The following is a 14,383-nucleotide window of genomic DNA, read 5'->3' as shown; positions in this document are numbered from 1 at the left end:
CCATGAAAGGAAAAATGCCCCGCCCCTTTGAAGCCATGTTTTTCAAGCAAACAATTATTTTCAAACTTATCCAAGATATCTTTGGGACCAATCTTCTGACCAAATTTCATGGACAATAAATGTGGTCTCTAGAGTGTTAACAAGGTTTTACTATAGCCATATAAGGAAAAATGACCCGTCCCCTGGCGGCCATGCTTTTCAACCAACCGGCATCATTTTTGAACTCTTCCAAGATATTATTGGGATGAATCTTCTGACCAAGTTTTATGAAGATCAGACAATAAATGCGGCCTCTAGAGTGTTAACAAGATTTTACTATAGCCATATATATCCATATAAGGAAAAATGCCCTGCCCTTTGGCAGCCATGTTTTTCAAGTAAATGTTTCCATTTTTGAACTCATCCAAGATATCATTGGGACAAATTTTCTGAGGAAGTTTCATGAAGACCGGAAAATAAATGTGGCCTCTAGAGTGTTAACAAGATTTTACTATAGCCATATAAGGAAAAATAGAGAAAACTGCCCCGCCCCCTGGCAGCCATGTTTTTTCACCGATCTGGACCATTTTTGAACTCGTCCGAGATATCAATGAAAATAATGTTTTGACCACGTTTCATGATGATTGCGCAAAAATTGTGATTTCTAGAGTGTTCAAAAGGTTTCTCTATAGCCATATAAGGAATACTGTCACGCCCCCTGGTGGCAATGTTTTCAACGGACCAGAACCATTTTTGAACTCAACCAAAATATCATTTAGACAAACATTTTGATTAAGTTACATGAAGATTGGGCATCAAATGTGACTTCTACAGTGTTCACAAGGATTTTCTTTTTTTTTTACCTAGTTTTTGACCCAGCATGACCCAGTTTCGAACTCAGTCGAGGTATTAATGGGAAAAATGTTCTGACCAACTTTCATGAAGATCGGACAATAAATGTGGCCTCTAGAGCGTTCACAAGGCAAAATGTAGGCGCCGCACGACGGACGACAGACAAAAGGCAATCACAAAAGCTCACTATGAGCACGTTGTGCTCAGGTGAGCTAAAAACCCATTTCCATTAAAAAATAAAATAAAAGCAAAAATGGTTAGATGCTGAAAAGTTGGAATACTGCAAAACACACAAAATGTTAGTTATTACTATCAATAAAACTACTGTGAACAGCCAATCTATTGACTGTGCCTTACTTTATCCTAATATTGCATTAAGCATCTGAAAATCAAGAATAGGGTAACATCATATCAGAACACATATTAGGTGTACAACTGTGTATGGGTAATACACATACAGTGATGAGTGATTATATGCCTTGTTTTGAAAATAAAGAATAAATCATACATGGGCATGCATAATAGGTGCAAGTAGGTAATCTACATGAACTAATAAGTCAAAAAATCTGCAGAAATTTAAAGTTAATAATTAGATATAAAATATGGGCACGCATATTAGGTGAAAGTGGGAAATATACATAATACAGTAATGAGCAAATCTATGCCCATAGTTTAAAATCAATAATTAGTCATATCATTTGGCACGCATTTCATAAGGTGAAAGTGGGTAATATACATGAAATTAGAAGAGAATCTATGCCCAGAATTTTAAAATCAAGAACTGTTCATTTCATATGGGCATGCCTATTAGGTGCAAGCAGGTAATATACAGGAAGCTATGAGCAAAGCTATACCTAGAGTTTAAACATTTGTACACATAGAAGTACAGCACTCAAGCATGGCTTATACCAGTAAAACAATTTCACAACAATTTTGGAGTGTTCATTATGTTTTATGAATGCAAAATTATAGCCAAACAGACTTACATAATTATACTATTTTCCAAATGACCGCATTGGCTTATTTTGCTAACTAGAATGAGTGATGACCAACTAACAGCAACGAAATCTAATTTTCATTAAACAGAACAAAACAAACTGAAATTCCAAACAATTATGAACACAATCTTAACTAAATTGCCACAAAATTGGCAACTTCTATCAAGCTGCTCAGTAAGATCATTACTGTTTAATTTGCATCTAAAGGTTTTTGTGCATAAAATAATAAACAAAAGAGAAAAATCGAAAAGACTCAACACCAGGTTTTTTTAAATGTTTTGTTCCTTATTCAATTCAAATAATTGTGCAATCCCATGCTAAATCTGTAGGTAAGCTACCTTTTTGAAAAATTTCAAAACAATTACCTCAACCTCAACTTAATAATTAACCCTTTCCCCCATAAGAAGCAAAGCAAAAATGGCTTTTGCAACAAGCATAAAACCACAACAGCCTGCGAGTAACTCAGTCTGTTCAGGTTTTATGCTGTTTGCCGCTCATCAGTAACTAAGAATTAGAAATGAAGCCTTTAAAACTTTGATTTAGTAAGAAAGGTCGAAATTAAATGTAACTTTAAAAGACAACAAATGAGTCACAATACGTATTCAAGTGGTAAAGGGTTAAGCAGAAACAGTTTTTCAATTTTCAGCATCAGTGAACTTGACCCAACTGACCCAAAATGAATACACAAAATACGTATACATGTAAGCTACCAACACATACCATTTCAGAATACCTCAAACTTACCTCATGGTTGTGGAGCAAAAAATGTTTTTTCTATTTTAGAATACAGTGACCTTCACCTGATTCTCCCAAAAAGTAATTCAAAGATAGGTCTGCATGTTTGCTACCTGTATATAAAATTTCAGTACAATACCTCCATCCAACTCAAGTTATTGAGCGGAAACCATTGTTCTATTTATAGTAACAGTGACCTTGACAGGACTTGCTCTAATGAATCTCAAGCTAGGTCTCCATGCTGATGATTCAGCAAATTGGTAAAAGCTAACAAAACTTTTAAATCCTAAACCATGTCTGACAGCACGACCAGCATGCCCACAGCCCTTGAATCCAGACCTGGTGTTGTACCTAGATCTAATTACCAGACATTTCAACTTTAGTGATTAATTATTCAATATTATCTTAAAATCGTTTTTACATAGATAACTTGGTCTGCTCTTAACGATTAAATTAAACTGAAGGCATTTTTCCAATACAAAAGCATGTGACTTACCTAAAAGAATAAGTTTTTTTTATTAAAAATGCATGTGAATTCTAACTCATTTAGGATTGGAAAGGGATACAAACAAATGTTTCTAAAGTGAACACATTCCCATAGACCAGGTGTGTGATTTAGGAACAACTTCATGGGAGGCAAAATGCCCTTCCCCATAACTGGATTCAACTAGACTCTTTATTTGTATATAGATCAAGCAACCTTAATAACTAATTGTAACATTATTTTGACACTGGAAAGGAGGAAAGCAGTTGAAAGGAGGATAAATCACACCCCTGTACCAGGGTTCATACAGATTTTCTTGAATGAAATTCAAACACTTTCTAAGCACTTTCCAAGGCTATGGTTGAAAATAAGCACTTTTAAGCACTCCAGATCGTTTTTAAGCACTTTTCATTCAAGATAAACCTTGATTTTCAAGCACTTTTCAAGGTTTGTGCGAACCCTGTGTACATGTAAATGGCGAACAAAAAGGGAACACAATTTGTTTTGCTGCCCTATAAATACCTTCTCATAAATGCCGGCAAATCCTTTACGGTCGCAGCAGAAAGGCATCTGCAGCACGAGACCGGTGTCAGGAGTCATGTGACTCACCATATCCATGAGGTAGTCAGGGGCCGCTAGAACAGACACACAAAACAAGGATAATACATTAACAAACCCCATCTTCACATGCAATATATTGTGTATACACTAGCGCTTATCATTGTGCAATCATAGTAAAAATTACTAAACATGTAACATTCTAGCCCAGTGTTTTTGTATGGCAATTTTGGGGCCGATATTCGGCCCCATTCCCCTCAAAAATAGAGTATATATTTTTCCTTGATTTTGTAGAAAAAATCCCCTCCAGAATAAAAAACAACTAACAAAGTATATAACAAATTAATAATATAATATGATTTTGAATTATTATAAAGAGTTACATTAAATTAGTATTTCCCAAATCAGTGTACTTTTCATATGAATTTCATGCTTTTCCCAAAATGGCCAGGAAAAGGCCTGATGTATCTGCATATACATGTATTGTGTCAATATTTGATGATAAAAACATTCCAATTTGGTCCATTTTATTGATTATAAAATGCTCAAGTTTGCCATTTTATCGATTAGAAAGTCCCAATTAGACTAAAATGGCTAGGAAAACTGAGAGTGTGCATGAAGGCTAAACTGTCTGAAACTAATGTTGAATCACTGGGAATTTATTCAGCTGTGAATATAACATTCATACATACATGTGTATTCATATAATAAATTTCATAACATATAAAAGAGTGAATTTTAAATTTTCCCCTTTTCCTAAAAAACGACGCGTTTTTCCCCTTTGGACGGGCCCTGCCACCATTCCCTTATTTGTGAAAAAAAAACCACTGTAGCCAGAAAATACGATAGATTCATAAATTCAGTAATGTTCTGGAATAACTGGACTCAATGCTTAGGTGTTAATTAAGTGTCGTCCCAAATTCATCAGGCTTAACATTTAGAAAGAATTTTGATTACATAAAGCTAATCATGTATGTTGCTTTTAACCGTTATCTGAAAACAGTGAAAACACATCAAATGAATCAAAAGTATTCACAGTTATATATTGTTTAATGGCTTTTATGTTCATTGCACTTATCTCATTATTAAAATGAGCCTTGCTCTAAGAGAGGGGACTTTATGCATGTACGGAAAGTGCCATCCTAGATTAGCCTGTACAGTCTGCACAGGCTAATCCATAACAAGACTTTCTGCCTATACTAGATTTTTGTTATGATAAGAATTCCTTTACAGGAAAAATTCCATTAAAGTGAAAAGTGTTCTCCCAGGGTAGCCTGCTTGGATTGTGCAGGCTATCTAAGAGTGGAAAGTGTTCTCCCAGGGTAGTCTGCTTGGATTGTGCAGGCTATCTAAGAGAACACTTTATGCACATGTATTAGGCACCATTTTCCCAGAGCCCACAGTGAATAATATACATGTTTTCATTTGCAACATTGCAAAACATCAAGTGGGAAAACTAGAATGTTCAACTAAGTTTTTATAACATATTATAGCATGATTCTTTGATTTTAAGTTTTTAAAGTAAAAAAAAAATACTGCATAAAATTGACAAACAATTCACAGTTATGTCATAAAATATGCAAGTCAAAGACTAGGTCAGTTAATAACTATATATATATGCAAAAAAGTCCAAACACAACAAATATATTGTAGTGATCAATATTAACATGATTCATGTATTGGATTTAAGATTAAATAAAAATTCAGCCTAAAGCGTGTACATTTAATAAGGATTAAAGCACACATAATTCCACCTAAACATTTCTATGTTCAGGTTTTTTTTTGGCTCGTTTTTATAGCCGAATAACGGCTATATTCCCAATGGCAAAAGTATACTTTTTTCCCAAAATTTGCTTAACAATTCCCAATTTCCAAAAAAAAAAAATTTTTTTTTTTTTTTAAAGAAAGAAGTGTCTTTATGATTCTTTTATCTCAATTTTATTTCAATTACATCTAGCAAAGTATATAATAATGATTTTGTTTTTTTATTTCGAATTATTATAAAGAGTTAGATCAAATTATATTTTCCCAAATCAGTTGATTTTGGGGCGAAAAAGTTTGATAATGAATTTATTTTACCAATTTCTTGAAAATGCCGATAAAATTCCCAATTCCAAAGCCATGGGCTATCGTCCCAAAAAGTGGAAAAAACCCCTGATGTTACAACTAAACACTGTATGTTTGGGGAAAACTATTGACATAAAAATTCATCATGACCTGGTTGGAATAGTTTGTATTAAAGCTTTGCTGATACAAGAGTGCAAACAGGTCATGGAAAATTGTATGACAAAATAATATGGATCAGGTCAGTGAATATAATTTGGCCATACTTTTAAGGAAAACAAGCAATACTTTGATTTTGACAAGAAAAAAAGAATTTGAATATTTTCTTAAATATGACTTTAGAATACAATTTATTTTCAGAGCCTTCTTGGCTGTGACCCTTGGCACACCTTGAATGGAGCTGTCGGAGATATTGATGAGGTCATAGCGCGAGGCTTCGAAAGGCTTCATCATGTTGTTGACTTTACCGTTCGGACCAACGTACTTCATTCCTAAAAAAAAACAGTAAACACTCAATAGTCGTGCAGGTGTAAGTCTTGTTTGATCCCCAAGGATAAAAAGTAACAAGAGCTTTCAGAAGACAGCGCGCTCGACTTTTCGAGTGCTTGACTGTATAACGTAAGCCATCACGGGGAAATTGTTCATATTCAATAATGTCAAGGTAATATAGTCATATACTAACTGGAAGAGGACCATAATTTAAACATATTGATCTCTTAATTTTTTAAAGAAGTGGTACATTATAGACCATTCTGAGTTCAGGTATATTTTCTACAACTATTGAACATTTGTAAAGACATAAAAGTAACAAATAAGATTATATTTCAAGTTTGATAGCAATAGCTTGGGTGGGATGGTTGGACGGTCTTTCAAAAAATAAAATTATAAAATAATTTTATTTTTTTTTTACGTTTCAAAAAAAAACAACATCTTTTTGTGTGTGGGTGGGAGAGAGGGGGAATAATGTGGGGGTGTGGTCATTTATTAGATATTTCAAAAATAAGAAAAAACAAGAGGGTCATGATGGCCCTGTATTGCTCCACTGCTGAAAAAGGCTGAAACAAATATTCTCTGCATGTGCAAAATACTTAAATATAGGCCCTATTAAAGCACATGTACACCTTTGTGACCCCTGGGCTTGGTCAAATTTAACCCCAGGGGAATAATTTGAGCAAACTTTGTAGAGGACTACAATATCTCACTACATGTACATAAAAAATATGGAAGCCCTAGGTCCTAGAGTTAAGGACAAGAATATTTTTAAAGTTTTTACAAAATAAGCAAGGTATAAGCGTATAAAATGTTCAATTTTGTCAGGGTCAAATTTGACCCAAAGGGCATAATTTGAACAAACTTGGTAGAGGACTATAAGATATTACTGCATACCAAATTTGGTAGCCATAGTCTGAGTGGTTTTCGACAAGAAGATTTTTAAAGATTTCACAAAATAGGCGCTTTATAAGCGTTTATTCAATTTTGTGACCCTCCAGGGCAGGGTCAAAGTTGACCCCAGAGGCATTATTTGAGATGTCACTACATAGTACAAATTTGGTAGCCCTTGGCCCAACGGTTATAGACAAGAAGTTTTTAAAAGTTTTCACAAAATAGGCCCCATATAAGCGTATGTTCAGTTTTGTGAACCTCCGGGCAGGGTCAAATTTGACCCAAGGGGCATAATTTGAACAAACTTGGTAGAGATATATTAGATGTGACTACATAGCAAATTTGGTAGCCCTATGACTTATGGTTAAGAACAAGAAGATTTTGAAAGTTTTCACAAAATGGGCACTATATAAGCATATAATTGATTTTGTGGCCCCCAGGGCAGGGTCAAATTTGACTCCTGGAGCATAATTTGAACAAACTAAGTGGAGGACTATACAATGTCACTACATGCCAAATTGTGCAGCCCTAGGCCTAATGGTTATGGACAAGAATTGTTTTCACAAAAAAGGCATTATATAAGCATATGTTCAATTTTGTGACCCCCAGGGCAGATTCAAATTTGACCCCAGGGATAAAATTTGAACAAATTTGGTAGAGGACTATAAGATGTCACTACACACCAAATTTGATAGCCCTAGGCTGGATGGTTATGGACAAGTACATTTTTGAAGTTTTCACAAAATAGGCCTTATATAAGCATATGTTCAATTTTGTGATCCCCCGGGGCAGGGTCAAATTTGACCCCAGGGGCATAATTTGAACAAACTTGGTAGAGAACTATAAGATTTCACTACATACCAAATTTGGTAGCCCTAGGCCCAATGTTAATGGACAAGAGATTTTTAAAGTTTTCACAAAATAGGCCTTAGATAAGCGTTTGTTCAATTTTGTGACCCCCAGGGCAGGGTCAAATTTGACCCCAGGGGCATAATTTGAACAAACTTGGTAGATAACTATTAGATGTCTCTACATACCAAATTTGGTAGCCCTAGACCCAATGGTTATGGACAAGTAGATATTTCAGTTTTCACAAAATAAGCCCTTTATAAGCATATATTCAATTTTGTGACCCCAGTGGCATAATTTGAACAAACTAAGAAGAGAACTATTACATGTCACTACATACCAAATTTGGTAGCCCTATGCCATACAGTTATGGACAAGAAGATTTGTAAAGTTTTCACAAAATAGACCCTATATAAGCACATATTCAATTTTGTGACCCCCGGGGCAGGGTCAATTTTGACCCCAGGGGCATAATTTGAACAAACTTGGTAGAGGACTATAAGATGTCACTACATACCAAATTTGGTAGCCCTAGCCCTATGCCATACGGTTATGGACAAGAGATTTTTAAAGTTTTCACACAATAGGCCTTATATAACCATATGTTCAATTGTGTGACCCTCCGGGCAGGGTAAAACTTCACCCCAGGGGCATAATTTGAACAAACTTGGTAGAGGACTATAAGATGTCACTACATACCAAATTTGGTATCCCTAGACCCAATGTTTATGGACAAGAAGTTTTTAAAGTTTTCAAAAAATAAGTCCTTTATAAGCATATATTCAATTTTGTGACCCCCGGGGCAGTTTCAAATTTGACCCCAGGGGCATAATTTAAACGAACTAAGAAGAGAACTATTACATGTCACTATACATACCAAATTTGGTAGCCCTTTGCCATACAGTTATGGACAAGATGATTTTGAAAGTTTTCACAAAATAGGCCTTATATAAGCATATGTTCAATTTTGTGACCCTCGGGGCAGGGTCAAACTTGACCCCAGGGGCATAATTTGAAAAAACTTGGTAGAGGACTAAAAGATGTCACTACATACCAAATTTGGTAGCCCTAGGCCCAATGGTTATGGACGAAAAGATTTTTAAAGTTTTCACAAAATAGACCCTATATAAGCATATGTTCAATTTTGTGACCCCCGGGGCAGGGTCAAATGTGAGCCCAGGGGCATAATTTGAAGAAATTTGGTAGAGGACTATTAGATGTCTCTACATACAAAATTTATTAGCCCTTGGCCCAATGGTTATGGACGAGAAAATTTTGAAAGTTTTCACAAAATAGGCCTTATAAAAGCATATTTTCAATTTTGTGACCCCCGGGGCAGGGTCAAATTTGACCCCAGGGGCATAATTTGAAGAAATTTGGTAGAGGACTATTAGATGTCTCTACATACCAAATTTGATAGCCCTAGACCCAATGGTTACGGACGAGATGATTTTGAAAGTTTTCACAAAATAAGCCCTTTATAAGCATATGTTCAATTTTGTGAGCCCCGGGGCAGGGTCAAATTTGACCCCAGGGGCATAATTTGAAGAAATTTGGTAGAGGACTATAAGATGTCTCTACATACAAAATTTATTGGCCCTTGGTCCAATGGTTATGGACGAGAAAATTTTGAAAGTTTTCACAAAATAGGCCGTATATAAGCATATGTTCAATTTTGTGATCCACAAGGCAGGGTCAAATTTGACCCCAGGGGCATAATTTGAAGAAATTTGGTAGAGGACTATTAGATGTCTCTACATACCAAATTTGATAGCCCTAGGCCCCAATGGGTATGGACGAGATGATTTTGAAAGTTTTCACAAAATAGGCCTTATATAAGCATATGTTCAATTTTGTGACCCCTGGGGCAGAGTCAAATTTGACCCCAGGGGCATAATTTGAAGGAATTTGGTAGAGGACTATTAGATGTCTCTACATACCACATTTGATAGCCCTAGGCGCAATGGTTATGGACGAGAAGATTTTGAAAGTTTTCACAAAATAGGCCTTATATAAGCAAATTTTCATTTTTGTGACCCCCGGGGCAGGGTCAAATTTGACCCACGGGGCATTATATGAACAAATTTGAAAGAGGTTCACCCCAAGAACATTCCTGAGAAATTTCATCATAATTGGACCAGTAGTTTAGGAGAAGATGTTTTAAGGAAAAGTTAACGCACGCACGCATGACAGACACAGGACCATGATATAAGCCCCGCTGGCCTCTGGCCAGTGGAGCTAAAAAGGAAACTTTTTTATTTATTTGGGGGGAAAGGGGAATTCTGGGGTTAGGCGTGGGGGATGGTTTGGGTGGAGTCCATTGTGGCATGTCCTGTAAGTGTTGTTTTCTCAAAGTATGAATCAAATCTGATCCTAAATAAAGAAGTTATGGTAATTAAAGCAAAATTTATTTATTTGACCTTAAGATTAAAGGTCATTCAAAGGGCAAGGTCAAATTCAACTTGCCAGGTACAGTACCTTCATGACAGTAAGAAGTATTTGAAGTTTGAAAGCAATAGCCTTAATACTATAGAAGTAAAGTGCATCTAAACACAAAATTTAACAAAATATTCAAATTTACTTAGTCAAAAAGGGCCATGATTCCGTCAAAATGCACCTTGACCTACGCATTTGTCTTGTTGTCATAAAGAAGTATTCCAAGTTTGAGTTAATTATCTTTAATAGTGTTAAAGTTATTTTACTTTATAAAAAACTTAAACCAATGCCGACGGCGACGGCGAGGGGAGTAAAATGGCTCTCATTTTTCTTTGAAAAGTCGAGCTAATAACCATGCATTTTTCCTTTAACTGATGTTATAAGGGGATTTTTTCCCATTTACATCTTGTGTAAATTTGTTTTTTAAAATGTGTCAGAACAAGAGCTTACACAAGACAGTGTGGTCGACTATTCTGCCACTTTGATAATTTAATGTATGTTTTCTTTTCAGTCACAAAATAATGTAATACAATCGCCCCCAATGCAATCCCAAGTTGTGTCTTCATGTGAGCTATCCATCCACAAAATTCCAGAAAAATTCCTCCATCTAAAAAAGTTTTATTGAGCTGAGGCTCTTTTTTTATTTTATGTAACAGTGACAATGAACTTCTGGCCCTAAGTCCAATACCTTGGCAAACAACGTAGACCCAGATGAGACGCCGCATAATGCGGCGTCTCATCAGGATCTGCGATGTTTGCTCTTGCTAGATCAGTTAACTTTAAGTGACCTCCCAGTCACCCCAAAAAAAAGAAAAAAGTAAACACAACTGAGGGCTTTCTGCACTTTAAGAGACCTCCCAATAACCACTTCAAGATATCTCAGTCATCAGTTTCGGTCCGCTAAATTATTTACACGTGACTGGTCCTTCACTTAAAGGCCTGAAGGCGCTAAGTCGTGTTTACTTTTTCTTAAATGGTACAGTTTTATGGAGAGGTATTCATTTATTATATACATAAGTTAAAAATTAAATTATTCCCAAAGGAGTTATTTGTGTTTTTTTGGGCGGAGGGTTGGGTGGGTGGGTGTTGGCATAGGTGTCTTAGATGGGTTTTGAAGGTTTCTTGCGAGAATTATATGCAACAGGAACTAATGAAGACATAATAACTTTAAAGATATCACTTTTGTTGAGTTTTTAGTTAATTTTCAAATTATATACTATTCAAAAAATGCTAAGGATCACTTTTTATAGTATGTTTAATTTGAAGTTAACCCCTGGCTAGATTCAGCCAGTGTCCCGCATCAATGATAAATCAGAACATAAAAACAAAATCAAAAACACATTCTAATATCAAAACCTGCAAAAGTACAATTTAAAATGAATGTCATACAAAATTGAAAAATAATGTGAAAATAAACAGTGATCCTTAGAAAATTTTGAGTAGTGTATTAAGGCTGTTAATGTCATGATGTATTAAACGAAGAATATTTTAGAGATAAATCAAAACTGTCATTATATATAGCTTTAAACTTAACCCTTTCCCCCATAAGAAGCAAAGTGAAAATGGCTTTTGCAACCAGCATAAAACTAGCACAGCCTGCGAGTAACTCCCAGTCTGTTCAGGTTTTATGCTGTTTGCTGCTCATCAGTAAGTAAGGGTTGGAAATGAAGCCATTAAAACTTGAATTTCGTAATCAAATAAAACTTTCTACAAGACTGCAAATGCGTCAAAATATGTATCGAAGAGGATAAGGGTTAAGAAATCCACCTGCAAACCAAATCCCATACATTTCAGTATTTCTCTTATCAACATGTTGCACATTTTGAGTATAACCCAGCAGTGATTGTTTGAGAATTCTTCAATATTCAAAGATAAGTTTAGATCTATACATTGATTTTAAATTGATTTATTTTACCTATAAAAGCTTTGCTTGTTATATACGCTGCATGATGACATTTATTTAATAAAATTGTTTTTAATATAATACATCATCCACAGTGAAAACTCTTAATAGCATGTACAGTACAGCCAAAGCGGCACAAACATAATCCGCGGCTACGCCACGGCCAGATTATTAGTCCGCGGCGGCCGAATCGTGTGTTCACGCGGCGTATCGCCGTGGCACTCGGCATCGATCCGCGCAACGACGCCGAGTCTGTATTAACCTCGCGTACTTTCGCGGAGTAAATCCGCCGCATACGTACGCGGCGGATCGAGTGAAAAGATATCCGCCTACATGTACATACATGTATGTGTAGCGTAAAATTAATTACGCGCAACTGTTTATGTTTCGTTCGATTATCATTATTATATTTGTAATCCGAAACACACTTCAGAATTTTAATGCTAACGCGTCCTTTGGCAAATTCTAGCGTCAAATAAACAGTGCTAAAATATCCTTTGTTTCATAAAAAGCGCGCGAAAATTATGCAGACATGTTGAACGTCGTTTGGAAAGTTTGGGTGTATTTTGTGTTGTATAAATACATGAACATCACGTCAGGCGTAAATCGCGTGTTCAGTGGAGAAAAAAAACGCCCCGATTAGACGTTATTTCATCATCTCTATAAATAGTAACAAATGCCCAAATGTATTTGATACTTAAGGAAATATCGAGAATGTTTGTGTATCGTAAATATTTACCAGCATTTGCTTTAAAACTGGAATATACGGGATTATCGGGTAATTAGTAGCGATATTAACTGTATAATATGAACAAAATAAAACGTGTTTATATACGCATATTCAAACAATAGTTGTAATAAGCTGATAATTAACAAAACTACAAATACGTCGTCACCGTCTTGATTATTGATGTGGCTTCAAACTGCTAATTTTCTCAGCTAAAATATAATAGCAGCATCAACATGCAATTAATTTATAAATCCACCATATGCTGGAGCCTTGACCACTTGTATGTGCGAAAACATAATTACGTGACCTTGTTTATGTGTGAAATACATACGCTACGGGCGGGAAACAAACTTAATAATTGGCCAGACACATTAACTATGCTTACATGTATATGCTAATACAATCCGCACACAATAAATTTATTATGATTTTAATTATTATTATAATTGTTCTTTCAAAATTTGTTAACTACATGTAACAATAATTTAAAAAAAAAAATATTTCATGATCGCATCGACTCAGCATCATGTCACGGACCGTGGCATGCCTCAGCGGACAGATGCGAAGTTTCGCGTCGAAATGCGACTTGCCGCCGCATACTGACGCGGCTTCAACGACTGACGCGGCATCGACTCGTTTTCGCCTTGCCGCAGCGGATCGCGAAATACGTTTGTTCCACTTTGGCTGTACTGTACATAGTTATATTACAAAGCGCTTATTCAGTAAAAACATAATATTAATTATTAGATTTGTTCATTTCCAAAGCTATAATAATAGGATAGCATACAAGGTACATGTGTGGTTGAGTCAAGTTGCAATTCTTCTTTTCTTTGTTATCCATTTGTATAGATATTTTTGTAAAGCAAGTGAACTTCCTGGTTTTCTGGCCTATCAAGGACATATTAACTCAACATCCTATCACTATGAGGAAGTGTCAAATAGATAAACATGAATTCCTCTTAAAGTGATATTATGGGCATTTTGCACTGTTGAATTGAGCTGAAAAGAATTAACAGGTCAAAAGAGTTAGTTAAAAGGTGGTTACTGACCAATTATCTGCAACTCATCTTGCCACCAGTTGTTTAATATATATTATATTATATATTCTTACGTGTCTCACCCAGTCCTCTAAGTCGAAATGATCAAAAAAACAAAATTGTGTCTTTGTGTTGTATGAACGAATCTGCACTAAAAATAAATTTAGGTTCACATCAAACATGCATGATCAGTTGTCAAACGAAAGTACGGTTGATGTTCAAATGCATTCTTTTTCTCTTTCTGGGATATTGTTCTAGTATGTTGATACTGCATTAACAAATATAAGTGTATATGAAGTGAAAACACCAAAAATAAACAACGGTTGCGATAGACAACTATAAACTGTTATACCGTAGGTTTCCTCGTATAGCGCG

General features: G+C 35.5%; 1 protein-coding gene across 2 annotated transcripts in view; it reads right to left on the bottom strand.

Moving 5' to 3' along the window:
- The window catches only part of LOC127844479 (ceramide glucosyltransferase-B-like), a 58,729-nt gene that overhangs the window by 15,704 nt on the left and 28,642 nt on the right, over nucleotides 1-14,383 (bottom strand). For both annotated transcript variants that reach the window (XR_008032753.1, XM_052374746.1), the window contains exons 4-5: nucleotides 6,060-6,161; nucleotides 3,571-3,683 (exon numbers count right to left, since the gene is read on the bottom strand). Coding sequence is in view for 1 of the 2 variants with exons in the window: in XM_052374746.1 (XP_052230706.1) it covers nucleotides 3,571-3,683; nucleotides 6,060-6,161 (215 nt within the window). In the remaining variant the exon portion in view is untranslated. The remainder of the gene's footprint in view (nucleotides 1-3,570; nucleotides 3,684-6,059; nucleotides 6,162-14,383) is intronic.

Source organism: Dreissena polymorpha, chromosome 1 (assembly GCF_020536995.1).
Source record: "Dreissena polymorpha isolate Duluth1 chromosome 1, UMN_Dpol_1.0, whole genome shotgun sequence".
Classification (NCBI taxonomy): domain Eukaryota; kingdom Metazoa; phylum Mollusca; class Bivalvia; order Myida; family Dreissenidae; genus Dreissena; species Dreissena polymorpha.
This window is presented reverse-complemented; position numbering and strand designations above follow the sequence as displayed.